This window comes from Rousettus aegyptiacus, unplaced genomic scaffold (genome assembly GCF_014176215.1).
Source record: "Rousettus aegyptiacus isolate mRouAeg1 unplaced genomic scaffold, mRouAeg1.p scaffold_m13_p_14, whole genome shotgun sequence".
Classification (NCBI taxonomy): Eukaryota; Metazoa; Chordata; class Mammalia; order Chiroptera; family Pteropodidae; genus Rousettus; species Rousettus aegyptiacus.
In genome coordinates, this window is record NW_023416289.1 from 26727653 (window position 1) to 26745736 (window position 18084).

The following is an 18084-nucleotide window of genomic DNA, read 5'->3' on the forward strand; positions in this document are numbered from 1 at the left end:
TGACGACTCAGCTACCTGAGAGAATCACTTGGCTACTTTAGTCCAGCTTCCTGGCCCAGCCTTCTCCAGACCCAAGGACTCAGGGCAGGGAGGAGTCTGGGAATCAGCATCTTAAACGAGCGTTTGCTTCCCACCTCTTCCCCATCGCCCACTCCAGGTGACTCTCATGATCCGGCAAGTTTGGGAAACAGCCTGAGCTCTGAGATGCAGCTGCAGCCTCCAGCGCCTCACCGGGCCACTGCTCTCCCTAGAGTCCCGGGTGAGCTCGCGGGGCGGGGAGGAGCCAGGTGCTTTGAGTGCTGCCGGGGGCGGGGCCTCACCTGCGGCGGGCAGGTAGGCGGCTCCCTAGTAACCTGGACCTGGCCCAGGAGGTTTGGGCGGGCTCAGCCTTCCCTGGCCTTGCCAGGGACCGAGACACGCAAGCAGGGGCGACCGCCGGCGGGACAGGAGGCTGGGCGAGGGGCCTCCGCCCGCTCACCATGGTCGAGACACGCTTCTCCAGGTTCCTGCAGAAACTTGGCTTCACGGGCGCGGGCCACCAGTACGAGCCGCTGGAGAGGGGCGAGTTGGAAACCTTGGTGAGTCTGGGCGACCCGGCTCGGGGCAAGCGACTGGCTTTTCCCGCCGCCCCCCGCCACCCTGCCCTACCCCACCACACGACCGGGTCCGCGCACTGCGCTCCTCCAACCCGCCCTCCTCCCCCTGGTTCTAGAAAGAAGCCGTCTGCATAGCAACGCCAACTCGCGTTTCTGCTCTGGGCCAGGCGCGCCTGCCACTCAACGCTCCTCCGCCAGCCCATTTTGCGGAGTCGAAAGTGAGACCGAGACAGGTTAAACATGTCCTTCAAGGAGCACACAGCTAGCAAATGAACTTGCTAGGAACTTAACCAAGGGTTCTCCCACTCCGGAGAATTTTAACTTGTCGGATCTTCACGCCTAGACTGCTAGATGAGTTTTTAAAAGCTACGTGAATTGGGGAAAGAAAAAAAAAGGGCAATGTGATAAAGAACAGCAACAGAAAACTGTTGTGCGCATGTTTTAGCAATAATAGCAGCAATAGCGGTGGAAATGAAGGTACTTTTAGTCTGGCTTCCCACATCTCCAGCGCCTTTTTTTTTGAAAACCACTCAGATTTATGTGTGTTTGACTTTGCAACCTTTAGGGGACCTCTAGGATAAACCAACAGGGTTCTCAGGCAGGGAAGTTTTTACCAGCAGACAAAATGTGACAAAGTTGTCCCCAAAACGCCCTTGGAGAAGCCTAATGTGAAGGTGGTGACCGGTGGTGATCCAGCAAGTTTCTCCTTGGCTTGTAAGCAAAACTCCAAGGTTATACAAGAGCAGAGGGCACTGAATTTCTGCAAAAGCATCTCTGGTTCATTGCAATTTCTTTTTCTTTTTAAATCTTAATCAGTCGTTCAAAAATGCAATTCCTAAAGCAGTCCTTTGGAAGTGCTCATGAGACTACATTCCTGCCTTTTGGTGTAGGGAAACTTCAAAGTTAAATTTATTTTTTAATGAAAAAGATCAGCTGGAAAAAAATTTGATTTAAAATATTTAATTTTCCTTCTAAAGAACGACAGCAGTCAAAACATTTCAGTTATATAATTCATAAATATTTGTGCATTTAAAAATAGTAGTTTATAAATGGATGTTAATATGGGAATTATGGCACTAGGGTGGTGGACCACAGGGCTGTAACTAGTCGTTCTTAAATAACCTCCATTTTTCTGAAGTAACGTGTGTCAAGCATGGATTGGACATAGGGTTTGATTATTTTGCCAAAATTCATTTCTCTGCTTATACGCTGTGCAATGTATTCTGTTGAGGGAGTTTGAAGTTAGTTCGCCAACGTGGTTGCCTTTTCTAGGTAACTTTTTTTTTTCTTTCCTTCTTTTGATTTTTGCATTAAGCTGCGTATTTTTCAAACACCCCTGATGTGTAGTTGGTTATGATCAGATTTTATGGGACGTCCACATGTGCCAGGTAGCCCAGAGTGCCAGGTAGCCTGGTGTGCTAGGTACGTGGATGAAATAACATGAATAGAGATGCTGGGGTGAAGTCTACACCAAGTAGACTTCATGCCCCCAAGGCTTTTCAGGGGGGCCCTCTGAAAAAGGGTGAGACGGGTCTTCAACTGTCTGTAGGTATTGGGTGGAAGGGTCTCGCCCACCTGGTTATGGACCAATGTTCTTAGCTGAATCCCTAAGGGGTGTGTGACGGCTTGGCAGTATGGAGTGACAGGGAGACAGGTGACCCATGGAAGTCAGCAGCAGAGGCTGGCTGAGACACAAAGTGTCCTGTCTCTGAAGGTGGCCTTGTGCAAACCCAGGAAATTACAATACAGGCAAATGAGGAGTGTGACGAGGGAGGGAACCTGCTTCCTGCCAGCTCAGCTCACAGCCCGGACTCCTCCTTTGCTCTCACACTACATCCTCTGATCTGAATTTTTTCTTTCAAGAAAAGTTGAGAAAGAAGCAAAATTTGCCCCAGTGACTGTTTCCCCAATAGTCCTCTTCTATGAGCACTTGTCGTATGCAGCATCCTGGGCAGCCTCCAAACCTCCCGATCACTTTGCTGGGTCGCCCCAGTTATAACGATAGTTATTACTATGTCTCCTCCTGGGGCTGTTCACGCTGAGGGAAGTTTTATTGTTATATGAAATAACGATGTCGGGGCTCACAGGTAGGGCCAGGCATGAAGGATACAGTTGCATACAAAACAAAGTTCATGGGAGAGGCCAACAGGCAACGGAAAAATCAAGAGTTGTTTACTTAAAGATCTGTCGGCCTCAGGTATGATGAAGAATAAAGAGTAGTGTGACTGGGCAGGGGGCAGGTGGTTGAGACCGGGACCAGGGTGGACCCAGAGTTAGAAGCATCGGAGGTTGAACCTAAGCACAGTTCTCATGGCTCTGAAGACACCTCATTTTGGCTGCACTTTCAGTGTAATGAAAAGAAAGATGTTCGAGAAACCCCCTTAATTACTGGGAAAAAAGCTTCTCTCTGCTGACCTGAACATTGGTTGGGTAAGAAGAATGTTAGACCAGAAATTCCTGCTTTCAGAATGACTCTGGGGAAGTTATATTGGACCCTCAGGGCTCCCCTCTCTTAACCGAGACTGCCATAGCTCCACCCTGCGCTGCCTTCCTGGTTGGTGAACTGATTCATCTTCCTGGGGCTCTGCAGAGTGAAGACTGGGTTCCAACAGACTTGGTAATGGCAGGGAGAAGGATCCGCTTACAAGCTCTCTTCCTTAGTTGTTTGCAGGCCTCTGATCCCGGCTTCATGGACCGCTCCATAGGGCTGCCTAATGGCTCAGCAGCTGGCTTCCCCAAAGATAAATGATCTAGGAGAGACTGAGAGCACCCATGAAAGCTTGGAAGCCATGGTCTTTTTATAGTCCAATCTTGGAAGTGACATCTCATCACTTCTGCCATATTCTATTCATTTGAAGGAGTTTAGGTCTAGTCAGTTCTTAAAGGGAGGGAATTACAAGGTGTGAATTCCTGCAGGCTGGGATGATTGGTGGCTGTTTTAGAGGCTGCCTGCTATAGTGATAGAAAGAAATGGTTTCTTAAACAAGATCATTTACATAAAAACCAGAACCACACCTGGCACATAGTCTACTCCAGAGTTATCTATTTTTGTTAGCGTTTTCATTAGATTTGAGTTCTAGTCTTTATTTAGATTCTTTTTGATTTGATTTTGATAATGCTCATGCCAAGAACATCTAATTGCATGTGCCTGTAAAAAATGGCATTTAATATATCAAGATTTGTTTGCTAGTTTGGAACAATGAGCCTCGTGCTTAACCACAATTGCCAGGAAGCAGCCTGTAAATGCCAATTTGAAAGGCTATCACTTGATAAACTGTAGAACTGGCTCGATCACTTGAAGATAAGGTGAGCATTGGGCATTGTGGAGAGAATATTTCTTCACTTTGTATTGATTACCATACTTGGTGCTCATCAGCTATGGCAAGTAGCTATGTACAGAGACCGAATTCATGTTAAGTTCCTAGCTAGCAACGTGACGACACTTCTCGATGGTTAGACATTTTAGAGTTGACTTGATGATACCTCAACCATGTGCTGTGTGATGACTCTGTTCTCCTTCCAGTTTTTCTCTCTGAGCCACTGAGAAACTCTCTCCCCTTCAGTGTGTCATACAATCATTTTCACAGATGCAATTGTAACTGTCCCTTGCCCTGTACCTCCCTCCCCCGACACTAGCAGATAAGCATTTGAGGGACAGTTTTGCCTTCATTGACCATTGTATTATAAGATTAGTTGCTGTTTATATACTATTATGAGCCAGAAACTATACATATATTTCCTTCTTTCCATTTCTTTTTCCTCTCATCATAATTTTTTTTCATAAACGGCAATAAAAATTTGCACGACATGAAATTCTCCTTCATTCCTTAAGTTCTTTGCTCCTCCCTTAGTGTGTGCATGTATGGGTAGGCAGGTACTATTTGCATCTAATCAGTTTGTAGTAAATCAGATTACTATTTGGACATTCCTGGACCCTTTTATATACAGTTCTGGAGATGCTGTGGTTAAGGGCACTAGAGTCTATGATCCAGGCTGCCTAGATGCATAGTCTAGCTCTGCCACTTGCCAGAGGTGAGACCTTGAACAAGTTCCTCTCTTTTCTGTATAATGAGGTCATAACCATACACACATCAGAGATCTGTTGTGGAGGGGCATGGTTGCATGAAGCATTTAGGGTAGCACTTGATCACAGTAATTATCATCACATCCAGTTACATAAGTGTCTCTTTTTAAAAAAACATACATGAGGTCATTGTGCATAACTGCACCCTCCCCACCTCTGCAGTATGTACAGATCAAGAGCATTCTTTAATGGCTGTATAGACCTTCTAACCCACCCCAACTGATGGACATTTAGGTGGTTTCCTGTTTTTAATGTTTAGAACAATGTTCCAGTGAACATCTGTGGATGTACCATATTGTTTTGAATCCCTGCAGAAATCCGAGGCTTAGAGAGTATAGTGATTGGCACAGGGTCACATTGTTCTCCTAGGAATTCAGACCCGGGCTACCTGAGTTCCGTGCTTGAGCTCTCTCCTCCTACTGGCCAGGTTTCTCTTCTATAAAATAGTTACTGTTTTCCCTGTTGTAATTAATAAGTATTTCTATGAAGAGACCCATCAAGGCTATGTCAGTAGCCTGTTTCTCAGACCGTTTTTCACTCTTCAGTTTTAGCATCCGCTGATGATCCTTGCCAAGGATCTTTGCCCAAATCAATTACTCTTCCAATGTGCGCTCACTGGTGGTTTTCTGATTCTGTCATTCCTCCTTTCTTTGTTACTTGGTGTTCTGGTGTACGGAAGAGCTGCCCCTTGCTCTTCGTTTAGTCATTTACTTATTCATTCATGTATCATAATGAACTCATGGATTCCTATTTTACTAAGTGTATGAAAATTTGTTACTGTAATTTTTTATTTTGATGCTCAGTTGTCCCAGATTTGGCAGCAGGAGCCCCTTCACATGACGTTTGTGCGTTCTGGACATTTGTTCCGTCATTCTTTGAGCATGTTCCTATTTTCTGGCATAATAAAAAAGTCCAGGCTCATTTGGTACCTTTCTTGCTCCAGCCCTGGAATCAGCCATTTCTCCCAAAGGTTCTTGGCTTTTTTTTTTTTTTTTTTTATTGGAAGAACGGTACTGAGAAATCCAGAGCTGGTGCTAGTTATGCTTATGCTACTGGGGCACTATGGCTTCTGGGCCCTCTCAAAGGAGGGGCGTGTGCATAAAACCATAGATTCCAATCGAATAAATACCACAGGGTCAGTGCCAGCTCTTTCTATATTTGAACTTCCTTCACCAAGTGAGGACGGCAGCTCCATTATCCTCAGTATATTTACTTATTGCACAATCTCCATGTACATAACCCGCCTCCTCACCTTGCCAACCTACTGTTGGCCCTGAGTTGCACTGGTCACCACCTAGCTTGGCTGTCTCTTCACTTGGCCCTGACTGTACTAGCTGCCCATGAACAAGATATGTAGTCTGTATGTCTTTTCCTATTGATAGTTCTTTGCCGCCTGGAGTCACAACACCATTACACACACACCCCCCACAAACAGTACCTAGATATAATTTCAGGGACTGGGAAACACCTCTGAAACCCATCTTGACCTGAGGCTGGAAGTGAAGAAATCCTGCCTTGGCAGTCCTTGGTGTGGGTCTAATTATTCCCATTTTACAGAGGAGAAAGCTGAGACTCAGAGAAGTCAAGAGACTTGCTGAGGATTGCACAGCTGGTAGCTCAGGGAACTGGAATACCAGCCCAGACCAGTAGACATGGGCCTTGTGATGCTCCTTCCATCCAGTTTGCTGCATTTAGAGGTTTCCCTCCTAACATTAAAAAGTACTGGGCAAGTCCTCTTGAGTTCATCTGCGATGGTTTTGCCTGGGATCCAAGCCTCCTGTTCTGTGTGCCCAGGGTGCCGGCCTCCTCTCGGACCCCTCTGGGCATGGCCTTTGCCCACACTGTGCCCTGCCCGGGGGCTCTACCCCTCTCTCACCTTCTTGAATTAACACCTCTCATCTTTCATTTTCGGAGCATCCATTTTTCTAGGATGCCCTCTCCCTTCCTGTACGAGCTCTGCCCCCAGGCTTGGTCAGGACTGGTTTTTCCGTCTTCGAATCATCAGTTCTAACTGTGGCTCACAATTCAATAGGAGTCTTACTGCCTCTGACTTCCAGCCCTGAAGGCCACTCCAGCCCAGTTTGAGGTGTGCCTTATATACAAACAAATACATAGTCATCGTCGTCTTTTTTTTCTTTTAACATAGGCTAATGTCTTACAATATTGTGCACTTTTTTTTCTTCTCACTCTATTAGTCGTGGTGCTGCCCCTTGGAAAAACTGATTGACAGTGTCTACTGTAACTATCAGGCATATATACCTGGGGCCCAGCTGTTCCGCTTCTGGGTGTGTGCCCAAGAGAAACGGGGACTCATGGCTGCTCGAAGATTTGCATGTAAATGTGCAGAGCCATGTAAAATAGCTCGACCTTGACACAATCTAAATGCCCAACCATATGCAGATAGTTGAATAAATCGAGGCACATCCATGTGACGGAATACTTGAAATACTCCATAGCAACAAAAGAGAATGACTTACAGATGTGAAACCATGTTTACGGAACTTGACAGATGAATCTTACTAAGATGGCATTGAGTAAGAGAAACCAGGTGCAAGAATACCTAGGTGTGATTTCATTTACATGGGATTCCAAAACAGGCAGAACAAATCCATGTTGATGGAAATCCAAATGTTGGCTGGCTTTCGCAGTGCTTCAACTAGGAAAGGGCACAAGGGAACCTGCTAGAAGCTGGAGAGTTTCAGTGCTGCATCCGGGTGGGGGCTACTCAAGTGTACATGTGTGCAAAAAGGTACCCAGGTACACACTTAAGATTTGTGCACATGATTGTTATGTAAGTTATACTTCAATATGTATTTAATGTTTTCCATATAGGTAAATAATTTTCATGATCTTATTTTAATGGCAGCATAGTATTTCATGTTATGGCGGTACCATAATTAACCAGACCTTTATTAGTAGACATGTAGGTCCTTACCAATTATTAGTTATAGATAATATTGCACTAAATGACTTTGAACAGATAGCATTCTGCAGGAAGTATCTCTGAAAAAGAAACCACTAGAAGTGGTCCATTTTCAGCTTTGATAGTGCCAAATTGTCCACTATTAGAGCTTGTCCCAAGTCACCTCCCCACCCCAGCCATGAATGAGAAGCTCTCCCTGCCCCACCTCTCCTCAGCACTATAGGTTACTACCTGCTTGAACCTTACCTATCAGATAGGTAAAGTACGGTAAGCTGGAGTCTTAAGTGTGCATCTCTGATTTTAAGTGAATTTGATTATTTTTTTCATGTTTCAAAGCTATGTATCATTCTCTTTCTATATCCTTGGTTCATTTTTTAAAAGTGTGAGCTGGTGGTCTTCATAGGAAAGAGCTCTCATTTGGGGAGAGTCCTCTTCATCAGTGTTATGAGCTGCAGATATCTTCCCCAGTGTGGTTTCCATCTTCGGTCTTCACATGCAGTGCTTTTTTTTTTTTTGCAGAATTCAACCCCATTTTTATGTAGTGAATTTATCAGTCTTTTCCTTCATGGCAACTGGCTTTGTCTTACGCTCAGCAAGTCCTTGCTCATCCTGAGATTAAAAAAAGAGTCCATGTTTTCTTTGGTGCTTCTGTGCCCTTTTCCCCACCCCACTCTAGTCCTAATTATTCTTTTAAATAAACTTGTTTGTATAATTTTTCGATTTAGAACAGGGACTATGCTTTCGTGAGGCAGCAGGCATAGCTTCTTGTACACAGTAAGAAGCCGGTGACCTGAAACTATTATAATATTGAATGTCAACTCTAAATGAAAAATTAAATAAATAAATAAATAAGTAAAACAGTCTTGCAGTTAATAAATACTCAGGTGTCAGCTAAAAAGAAAAAAAAAAAGTTGGCAAATGGATGAGTGAACCACAAAGGATGTTCTAGTGAGAGAAGGCTGTGCAAGGACGTGGGCCGGCTGCACTGGGCACAAGGGACGTTTGCTCAGCTACCTGCAGGAAAAACAGTGTAGCGTGAAGACGCATGTGCTCCGTAACCCACGTCCGTGCCGTCTCATGGCTGCCCCTTGGCTGCCTGTGCATGTGGCCGTTTTTGGCAATGCACCTGCAGCTTACTGCTCCCTCCAGTTCAGATGTGGCTCCAGCACCCATGGGCATTGAGACCTTCTAGGCAGCTCAGCACTTGCTTGTCTTCCATTCTTCCCTCCCTTCCACAAAGCATGTTTAAGCATCTTCTATTTGCCAAGCACTGTGCTGGGCACGTAGGTGTAAGCTAGGCAAGACCAGCCACTGCCCGCTGAGGAAGATGATCCAATGCTGGAGGTGAACAAGTGCAGCAGCAGTGAGCTGGGCAGAGAGAGGACTGGGAGCCTGGGAGCTCAGAGAGTTGGATTCCTTGCCAGGGCCGACGGTGGATGGCGTGTCAGTTTCCTTGGGAGGCTGTAACAAATGACCACAGACTTGGCAGCTTAACGCAACACATATTTATTCTCTCACAGTTGTAGAGACCAGAAGTCTGACATGGGTCTCACTGGGCTGAAATCAAGGAGTCAGCAGGACTGCATTCATTTCGGAGCTGCTAGGGGAGAATCTGTTTCCTTTCCTTTCTTCCAGCTTCTAAAGGCCGCCTGCATCCTTTGGCCTGTGGCTCTTCCTCCATCTTCAAAGCCAGTAACCGTATCCCTCCAGCTTCTGCTTCTATTGTTACATCTCCTTCTCTGACCTTCACTCCTCCCTCTTATAAGGCTCACGCAGATAATCCAGGATCATTTCCCCATCTCAGGGTCCTCAACTAAATCACATATTCAAAGTCCCTCTTGCCATGTAAAGTTAGATATTCATGGGTTTTGGAGATCAGGATGTGGATGACTTTTGGGGACATTCTTCAGGTTCAGCTTTTCTCTGCTCCCCCATGCTCTCCCTCTACTCTGCTTGGAAGACCCAAAAAGTCATGTTTCTCTCTTTTCTACCACCCGCACAAGGCAAAGCACACAAACAAGCTTTCTCATGTTTTTATAGAGTGGTGACTAAAGGTGCTGGCTGGGGAGTTGGCCGGTTCAGCCATTTCTTCATCTGTCAGATGGAGATAAAAACTACATCCGCCTCAAAGGACTTCTGTGATGATTGAAGGACATTGCACAAGTCAAATGCAGAGCAAGATGGCTGATATCAAATGGTAGCTATTATATCTGCTATATCATTAGCATTGATTTCTGTAGCTAGGGTTATGTTGTTTTATCACCATTATTATCCGTTAGCTGTTCTCCACCATCCCTTCATTGTTCATCTCTTTCTCTTGACTGTCCAACTTCTAGAAGGACTTGGGGGCACCTGTTGCCCCAGGCTCCGCCCTTATTTCTCTTCCAGGAAATGGAAGGACCCCATCCTGCCTGGACTCTCACAGCTCTCCTGGGCCTCCGGGCGTTCCCTGCTTGGTGCTTGGCCTGCTGGCCACCAGCCTTTTCTGTCCTCCAAGATGGTGGTCCCTTAAGAGCAGGATCCCATGGAGTTTCCCTTTGAATGCATCTCCCAACCACATGTCCTCAGCTCAGCTCTCACTGCATATTAGAATCACCAGGGACTTTTAGGAATCCTGATGGCTGGGCCCCACTGCTCAGTTAGACTGGGAATAGGCCATAGCAGGTGTGTTTTTACAAGGTCCTAGCAGTTATCCAACTTTTGAATACATCAGAATATCCCAAAGACCTTTTCAAAACACAAATTGCAGGGCCTTCCCTCAGAGCTTCAGATCTATTAGGTCCAGGGTGGAGCCTTAGAATCTGCATTTCCAGCCGAGCCAAGAACCACACTTTGAGAACCACCCGACTTACGTATATCTAGATAATTTACAGATACATGCCTTGGGGAAGAAAGGTATAGGAGTCTTGGGAAGAAGGAAGCCTTTGCATTGAATGGGACTCTGGACTCGAATGTGACCTTAATGATGCCTTCCCAGTTATTCTTGGGTTACCATGATCCTTACATTTTTCCTCTCCAATTGTTTTGATCCTAATAACCGCATCCACCCATATTGTAAAAATTCTCCAAGGGTAGGGACTGTGTGGTTCACTGGCTTTTTCTCTGGCCCTATCCCTCCCTCTAAAACCCCCCTGGCCACATGTCTTGTCACCTCATGGCACTTGGACTGCCTCAGAAGGGCCATTTGCTCACTCTTCTCGCCCTCCGCCCTCCTGTTCTTCCCGATGCCCAAAAGGCCACCTCTCCACTGCCTGGGAATTCACTCCTGCACCCTCTTCAAGACTGCATTCTCACAATTCCTGAACCCCCGCACTCTGAATTGGGGCCCCCACCATCTCCTTTATAGTGAGAGGTGTCCCCACCATGGCATTGTCACATGGTTATGAGTGTCTTTTGGCTCATTCCTTCCCAGTGTTGCCAGATTCGCACAGGATGCCCAGGTGCATTTGAATTTCAGATAAACAGTGGGTCATATTTTAGTATATGTATGTCCCATGCAGTATTTGGCAAGCACATACTGAAAAATGATTCGTTGTTTATCTGGAGTTCAGAGGTAACTGGATATCCAGCCTTTTTATCTGCTAAATCCGACAGCTCTATTTGGAGCGCCGCCCCCTATCCTGGTGTTTTCCGAGATACTGGAGAAATTGGACCCCTGCTGCCCCCATCAGGTGTCACCTTCATTCGTCAGTTGTCACCTTCATCCGTCAGTTGTCACCTTCATCAGTGCTGTTGCTCATGTTTGATTAGTATCTCCTGGGCACTGTATCAGGACTCTCTGTCCATGGTCCTATTATCCCATGCCATGGTATGGAGTCCCTGAAGGGAACATTGAGGCAGTCACGGGGAGGTTTGGGATAAATATGTTGAAGAAATACATGCTTGTATCAGCGATTTAATGGGGAAGCAATCACTGGGGTCTAAGCATTTGAAATGAATCACATCCCTGAGTTGGATGGGAGGGCAGAGAAAGCCAGGTTCTGCCTCAGGAGGCTGGTCCACCCCCAGGGGCCACCTGCTCACTTGCTCTGGGACGAGCTCATGACCTCAGCCAGCTTATCCCTCAGCAATGCCATGTTTTCCTATGTGGTTCCCTCGGAAGCCTCCACTGGGTTATATCAGTGTCAAAAGCTGCCTTTGCTCGGTGAAAATAGTTTAAGATGTCCTTACATTTCATGCTATTTCCCTGGGGCTCTAGAAAGCCCCACTCATCATTGCCAGCCCTGGTACACCAGCGTGGGTCTGTTTGCCATGGGCAAAAGTACTTGGGGGTTGCAAAGCAGGCCCAAAATGTTCCATATAGTATGATTCCATTTGTATGAAATATGTAGAGCAGGTAATCTGTAGAGACAAAAAGCGGACTGGTGGCTGCCAGGGGCTGGGGAAGGCGGAATGGGGAGGGACTAATAATGGGGATGGGGTCTCCTTTTGGGGTGATGGAAATGTCTTAGAACAAGATGGAAGTGGTGGCGACACAACGTTCGGAATGGACTGAGTGTCTCTGAACTGTAGTCTTTAAAATGGTTCACGTGAATTTCACCTTAATCAAAATAATTTTTTAAAAAAAAGACACAAAGGAGAAGGGAGGGGTGGCTCTCCCTGAATCAGGTTTGACAGGAAGTAAGAATCGGGGTTGCCCCGGAAGGCCCCTGACCTCCATCATTACGAATGAGACATACTGTGATTTGGACTGGCAGATGTTTACAAAATGTGTTCTTAAGGAAGTGAGGGGAAGCCCCCCACATGCAGGTAGGGACAGAGGCCACGTGCTCAGTCCCGGATCCAAGGGCTCTGCTTTCCGAGAATGACAACCTCGCAGTGAGATGGAGTGAGCCATCGCTGCTGATGTTTCAGGTCCCAGCAGCCCTGGAACCTGGGAGGGGCTCGGGAGACCTGGGGAAGTGGGTTGAGAAGTGGATGGGGGGTTAAAAATTGCAGACGGCAAGTGCAGACAATTTCTTACCAAGCCTGATTGTGGCACAAGAGAGGAGTGAGTTTGCACATCTCCAGCGAGTAGCCCAGATAGAAGGCTCTCTTTAGGGTGGGAAACCATACCGAAATGCTCAGGGGAGAGAGTGAAGACGAGGAGGTGGGAAGCCACCAGGGGCGGGGCAGGCTGGAGATCGGAGACCTCCAGTTAGTTCAGGGTCGTAGAAGGAGTTCCAATCTGTGGCTTGTAAATGGCTTAAAATGTTTTCTTTATTTTTTTATTTTTATTTTTTAATTTTATGAGGTGAAATTCACATAGCATAAAGTTAACCATTTTAAGGCGAACAATTAAGTGCCATCTGAGTGCCATTACTTCTAGAGGCTTCTAGAATATTTCTGTCATCCCTAAAGGAAATCTCACGTCCATTAGCAGTCACTCCTCCTTCCTCCTCCTATAATATAGCATGTATCAGGACTTCGTTCCTTTTCGTGGCTGAATACTATTCCGTTGTATAGATAGAGCACATTTTGTTTATCCATCATCCGTTGATGGGCATTTGAGCTGTTGTGAATGGTGCTGCTATCACCATCCGTGGACATGTTATTTATTTGAGCCCCTGTTTTCAGTTCTCTTGGTCACATACCTGGGAGTGTGTAAATAGCTTTTATTTACAGAGTGCAGTTGGAGGCCATATACCCTCCCACTTTGGGCTCAGACTCTGCCCCCAGGGTCATGGAACACAGGCGGAGGGTAAGAGTCTCAGCCAGACCCTCCCCTTAACCACACAAGCCTCTTCCAAACACTTGGAAGGGCTCCCAGCTAGTCCTGACCCACAGAGGCAGGGAGGTGGGTTCTCTGATGTTATTGTTCTGGAATTTTGTGCGTGTGTGTGGTAAAATATACATAACGTAACATTTACCATCTTAATCATTTTTTAATGTGCAGTTCAGTGACATAAAGTACATTCACATTGTTGTACAATTATCACCACCCTGTCTCCAGAAGCTTTTCATTGTCCCCAACTGAAACTCTGTCCCCATTAAACACTAACTTCTCTTCCTCCTCCCCAGCAGCCACCATTCTACTTCCCGTCTCTCTGAATTTGTTTATTCTAGGTACCTCATTTAAGAGGAATCATACAGTATTTATCTTTTTGTGACTGGACTGTTTCACTCAGATAATATCCTCAGGGTTCATCCATGTTGTAGCATGTGTCAGAATTTCATTTCTTTTTAAGGCTGAATAATATTCCATTTATGGATGGACCATGTTTTAAAAAACATTAATCTGCTGATGGACTTTTTTTTAAAAAAAAAAAAATAAAATATAGAGAAATTACTTGAGATCAGTGTCAAATGCAAATCAAGGAGGGGTTTTAAAAAATAGAGTTCACTTTTTTCCCGTCTGTAGTTACAGTATTTATTAAAAACACACAGATTCGAGCATTTATGCATCTTCTAGACCCCCTTATAGAATCTGTAAACCCTCAGAGAAACTCGGGGAATATCAGTCCCCAGCAAGACGAGGCCACAGAGAAAAGCCACCCCCTCCAGTGCTGGGGCCACCAAAGCCCCTGGACCCCTTTGATTCTTTAGGTTGCTGGCCCTTTGTGGAATATTTACTGATGCGTCTTCCATGTGTGAGGCCCATTTACAGAACTGGGTGGTTTTTTGTTTTTTTGTTTGTTTTGTTTTGTTTTGGATCCTTTAAAACTACCTGGGTACATACAGCTTATCATCCCTGCCCACAGGGCTAGTCAGTGACAGAACAGGATTTGAACCCCGGCCCGTGCGACTCCAACCTCTGTGCTCCTTTTGTTGCACTGTACTGCCTGCGGCTCTCGAGTTTCCTACACATAGCTGAGCTGTACAAAAAGTGAATCAGGTGTGGTCACAGCAGGAAAGCAGTGGCAAGACCGCAAACAGCTGGACGCAGAAGGTGGTGCAGGCGGGGACAGGTCCTAAAACCCCAGGAAGCCTCCATCTGTGGTCTGAGCAAGAACTGAGAGCACTTTATCAGGTAAAAGGCACCAGATCTTGAGAGCAGAAAAACAAAAACATTCTCTTAAAAAGCATTTAAGAGGAATGTTGTGATGCACAATTCTCCTAAAGGTGGATCACACACAGTGAACATAGTGGCGGCTTAAGGAAAGCTTGTGATGATGACGGAGGAGCCTGTAGAATGATCTGCATTGTCCCTGCCATGTCCTCTGGTCACTGGCAAGAGTGAGGCACACCCCCAGGGATGGGTGTGGTTGGAGCATTTCAAGCAAGCGAGGCATTTGGGAGATTACCTGTTTGTGTGTCTTTGCGGAGGGGGCTGACAAGAAGGGAGAGAGGAATTCGCCACCTTAATTCCAGCTGAAGGAAGAGGTTAGCCAATGCCTCGCTCCCCTTCCTCCTTCCCAGTGCCCAACAATGGGTGGAAAAGGAAAAGATGATTATCATGTCCTGGGTATAGGAATACTCAGAAGAATTTTGCAAAAATACTTCATGTTTTCCTGATTCTGAGGGCTCCTCTGTGTTATCATGTCTTCTCATACCCTCCAGCTGTTTCATATGGCTTCTTCCTAGGCCTTCAGACACTCAGGCTTGGCTGGGCTCTGCTGTGTTCTTGTGTTATTCAAACAACTCATAGAACAAGCTGGGATACCACAGGAGGCACTCTCTCAAGCTGCACTGCATGCTTGACTGAAAATCCCAGAAGTTCAAGGTTCAGGGTTCTAAATATGTACATTGTTGCCCGGCTCTGTCAGCTTTACAAGTTTCTATTCTGTTCAATAAGATCTCTTAAAAACAGATGTATCAGTGTTAGCCAACAACTGGGAACAACCCAAATGTCCATCAATCGTGATATATGGTAGTCCCCCCTTATCTGTGGAGGTACATTCCGAGACCCCCAGTGGATGCCTGAAATCCTAGATAGTACCAAACCATATATAAATATAGTTTTTGCCGATATGTACATACCTTTTCACTTAAAGGAAGCACTTTACAGCTTCTCTTTGGCATATCCGAACTGTGAGCATCCCTACTCTTGCAGTTAGGGGCCATTATTAAGTAAAATAAGGGTTACCTGAACACAAGCACTGCTGCTCAGAGCAGTTGATCAGATCACTGAAACAGCTACTAAGTGACACATCAGTGGGGAGGGTTTGCAGCCTAGAGACACTTGGCAAAGGGATGATCGAAGTCCTGGATGGGAGGGAACAGGACGGTGTGAGAGTTCATCACGCTACTCAGAACGACGAGCAACTTAAAACCTATGAATCGTTTATTTCTGGACTTTTCTATTTAATATTTTTGGGCCACAGTGGACTGTGGGTAACCGAAACCATGGATGACTGAACCAGCGAATGGGATGGGGGCTGCTGGACTAGCAGCCATGAAAATTAGCAAACCATCGCTATCTATAGCATCGTGCATAAACCTCAGTACAAAGTCGAGTGAACGAAGCCAGACATGAACGAGTACGTATTGCACGTGACTGTTTATATACATTTCAAACTCCAGCAAAACTACTCTGTGGTGACAGATTACGATAGGCAGTACTCTTCAGGTGGGCGGGTAGCAAATGGGAGCATCTGGGGGCCGGTATTGTCTGTTTCTGAATTTGGAGGCCAGTTATGTGGACCAGTTGGTGAGCATCTGAGCTGTGCACTTATGATACATGCACTTTCTACATGTGAGTTATACTTTAAAAAGATGCATGAGTACAAAACCTCAACTTGCTTAACAGCAACCTTGCTTTTTCCGCAGTTCGATGAACAATGTGAGTTGAAAGACATCGAAAGAGAGAAGGCAGTGGTCGCTCTACCACCCAAGGAGGCAAGCAAATGTCACAGAGAGGATTTGGCCAAAGTGTTTTACGTAAGAATTGAATCTGCATTTGATGCCAGTTGTGGGAAGATTTTTTAGATGAAGATGAACACAAAGTCGTGAAAGCTGCTTTAGAATTCTGTGCTATAATCGTTTTATCATCATGGTTAAAAGATCCTGTTGATGTTGAACCATTCTAATTCCCCACATGGAATATCATCATCGTTGTTGTCAACAGAGCTCACCCTCATGAGGATTTTACCAGAGGACAGACGCCCCCCCAAACAGTCTATTACATGTTTCTCTTGATCAGAGACGTAGAGAAGCGGTAACCCACGCAGTTACAGGGTAGCATAGCCAAAATCGAATCCAGGCGTTTCAACATCAAAGCTCAAACTCTTACCCATCCCCTATTCACACCCTGCATCCTTTATAAACCATGGTGTTAGCGAAAACAGATTCTCACAAATTTCTCAAGTGAATTTGAATTCCTGGCTAGTTCAAGACTAAAAAAAACCTAAAAAACCTAAAAAATACCCCCACTTCATGAAGTCTTCCTCCGAAGCAAAAGGATGTTGCTTGCTTTATGTTTTTCATTTTCTTTACTTAGAAAACACAAAACGATGTGTTTGAGTGCGTGTGCATTCACTCATAAGCCACCGCACTTGGGGAGAGCAAATAAAAATTCACTAATAAAAGGGCACATGTCGCAATTTCAAGGAAGTTGGACAAAAGTATTTCGTGAATGTCTTTTTTTTTTTGAGAATAATTCAAAAGTCTGTTTAAATTTAAGTCCTGCTCATTAGTATTTGGAGAGGGGGAGAAAATTTTTTTTTTTCCTGTGCGTAGGAATTTTATCCTGCCTAGAAAATGAGCTCGATTTTCTTTCTGTGTTGCCGAGAATCTAGAAATCAATCCAGCTTTCTCTGTCACCTCTACCACCTTTCTTGACAGCTTTTTAAAATCAAGGATACCTTTGCTGCAACCAGGACAAAAAAAGTTTCCTTACATAATTACTGATTCAAATTAGATATATTTAATGTTAGTTTGTATAAAGAGCTTGAAATTGTATCTAGCACAGTGTATGCACCATATAATAATTTTAGCTATTATTGATTCCAAGGACAGGCCTTTTTTCTGTTTTTGGTTTTTTTGTTTTTCAATTTTATTTTTTTACCTGGTAAAATGTACAACATAAAATTTACCATCCTAAGCATTTATAAATGTGCGGTTTAATAGTGTTGAGCGCATTCACGTTGCTATGCAGTCAATCTCCAGAACGCTTTTCATCTTGCGAAAGTGAACACTCTGTACCCTTTAACAATAACTCCCCATTTCCTCCCAGCCCCTGGCAGCCAGCCACCTTTCTACTTTCTACCTCTGTTTGACTATTCTAGATACCTCAAATAAGTGGAATCATACAGTATTTGCCTTTTTGTGACTGGCCGATTCATCCATGGATGGATACTTGAGCCGCTTCCACTTTTCGGTTGTTGAGAATAATGCTACTGTGAACATGTTTTTGCAAATATCTCTTTGAGATCCACTTCCAATTCTTTTGGTATTTCTACACCCAGAAGTGGAGTTGCTAGATCATGTGGTCATTCCTTTTTTTTTTTTTTTTAGGCACCTCTATACTATTTTCCATGGCAACTGCACCATTTTACATTCCCAAGGCCTATCTTTTTTTTCAAGAAGGAAAAGTGTTTTTGCATTTCAGGAATCCCATGTGA

At 45.1% G+C, this 18084-nt stretch overlaps 1 protein-coding gene across 1 annotated transcript in view; it reads left to right on the forward strand.

The window, feature by feature from the left end:
* Nucleotides 1-377: 377 nt before the first annotated feature.
* Nucleotides 378-18084, forward strand: part of ATP2C2 (ATPase secretory pathway Ca2+ transporting 2) — a 66690-nt gene continuing 48983 nt past the window's right edge. The window contains exons 1-2 of the mRNA XM_016165925.2: nt 378-578; nt 16292-16402. Of these exons, the coding sequence (XP_016021411.2) occupies nt 480-578; nt 16292-16402 (210 nt within the window). The 5' untranslated portion in view covers nt 378-479. The remainder of the gene's footprint in view (nt 579-16291; nt 16403-18084) is intronic.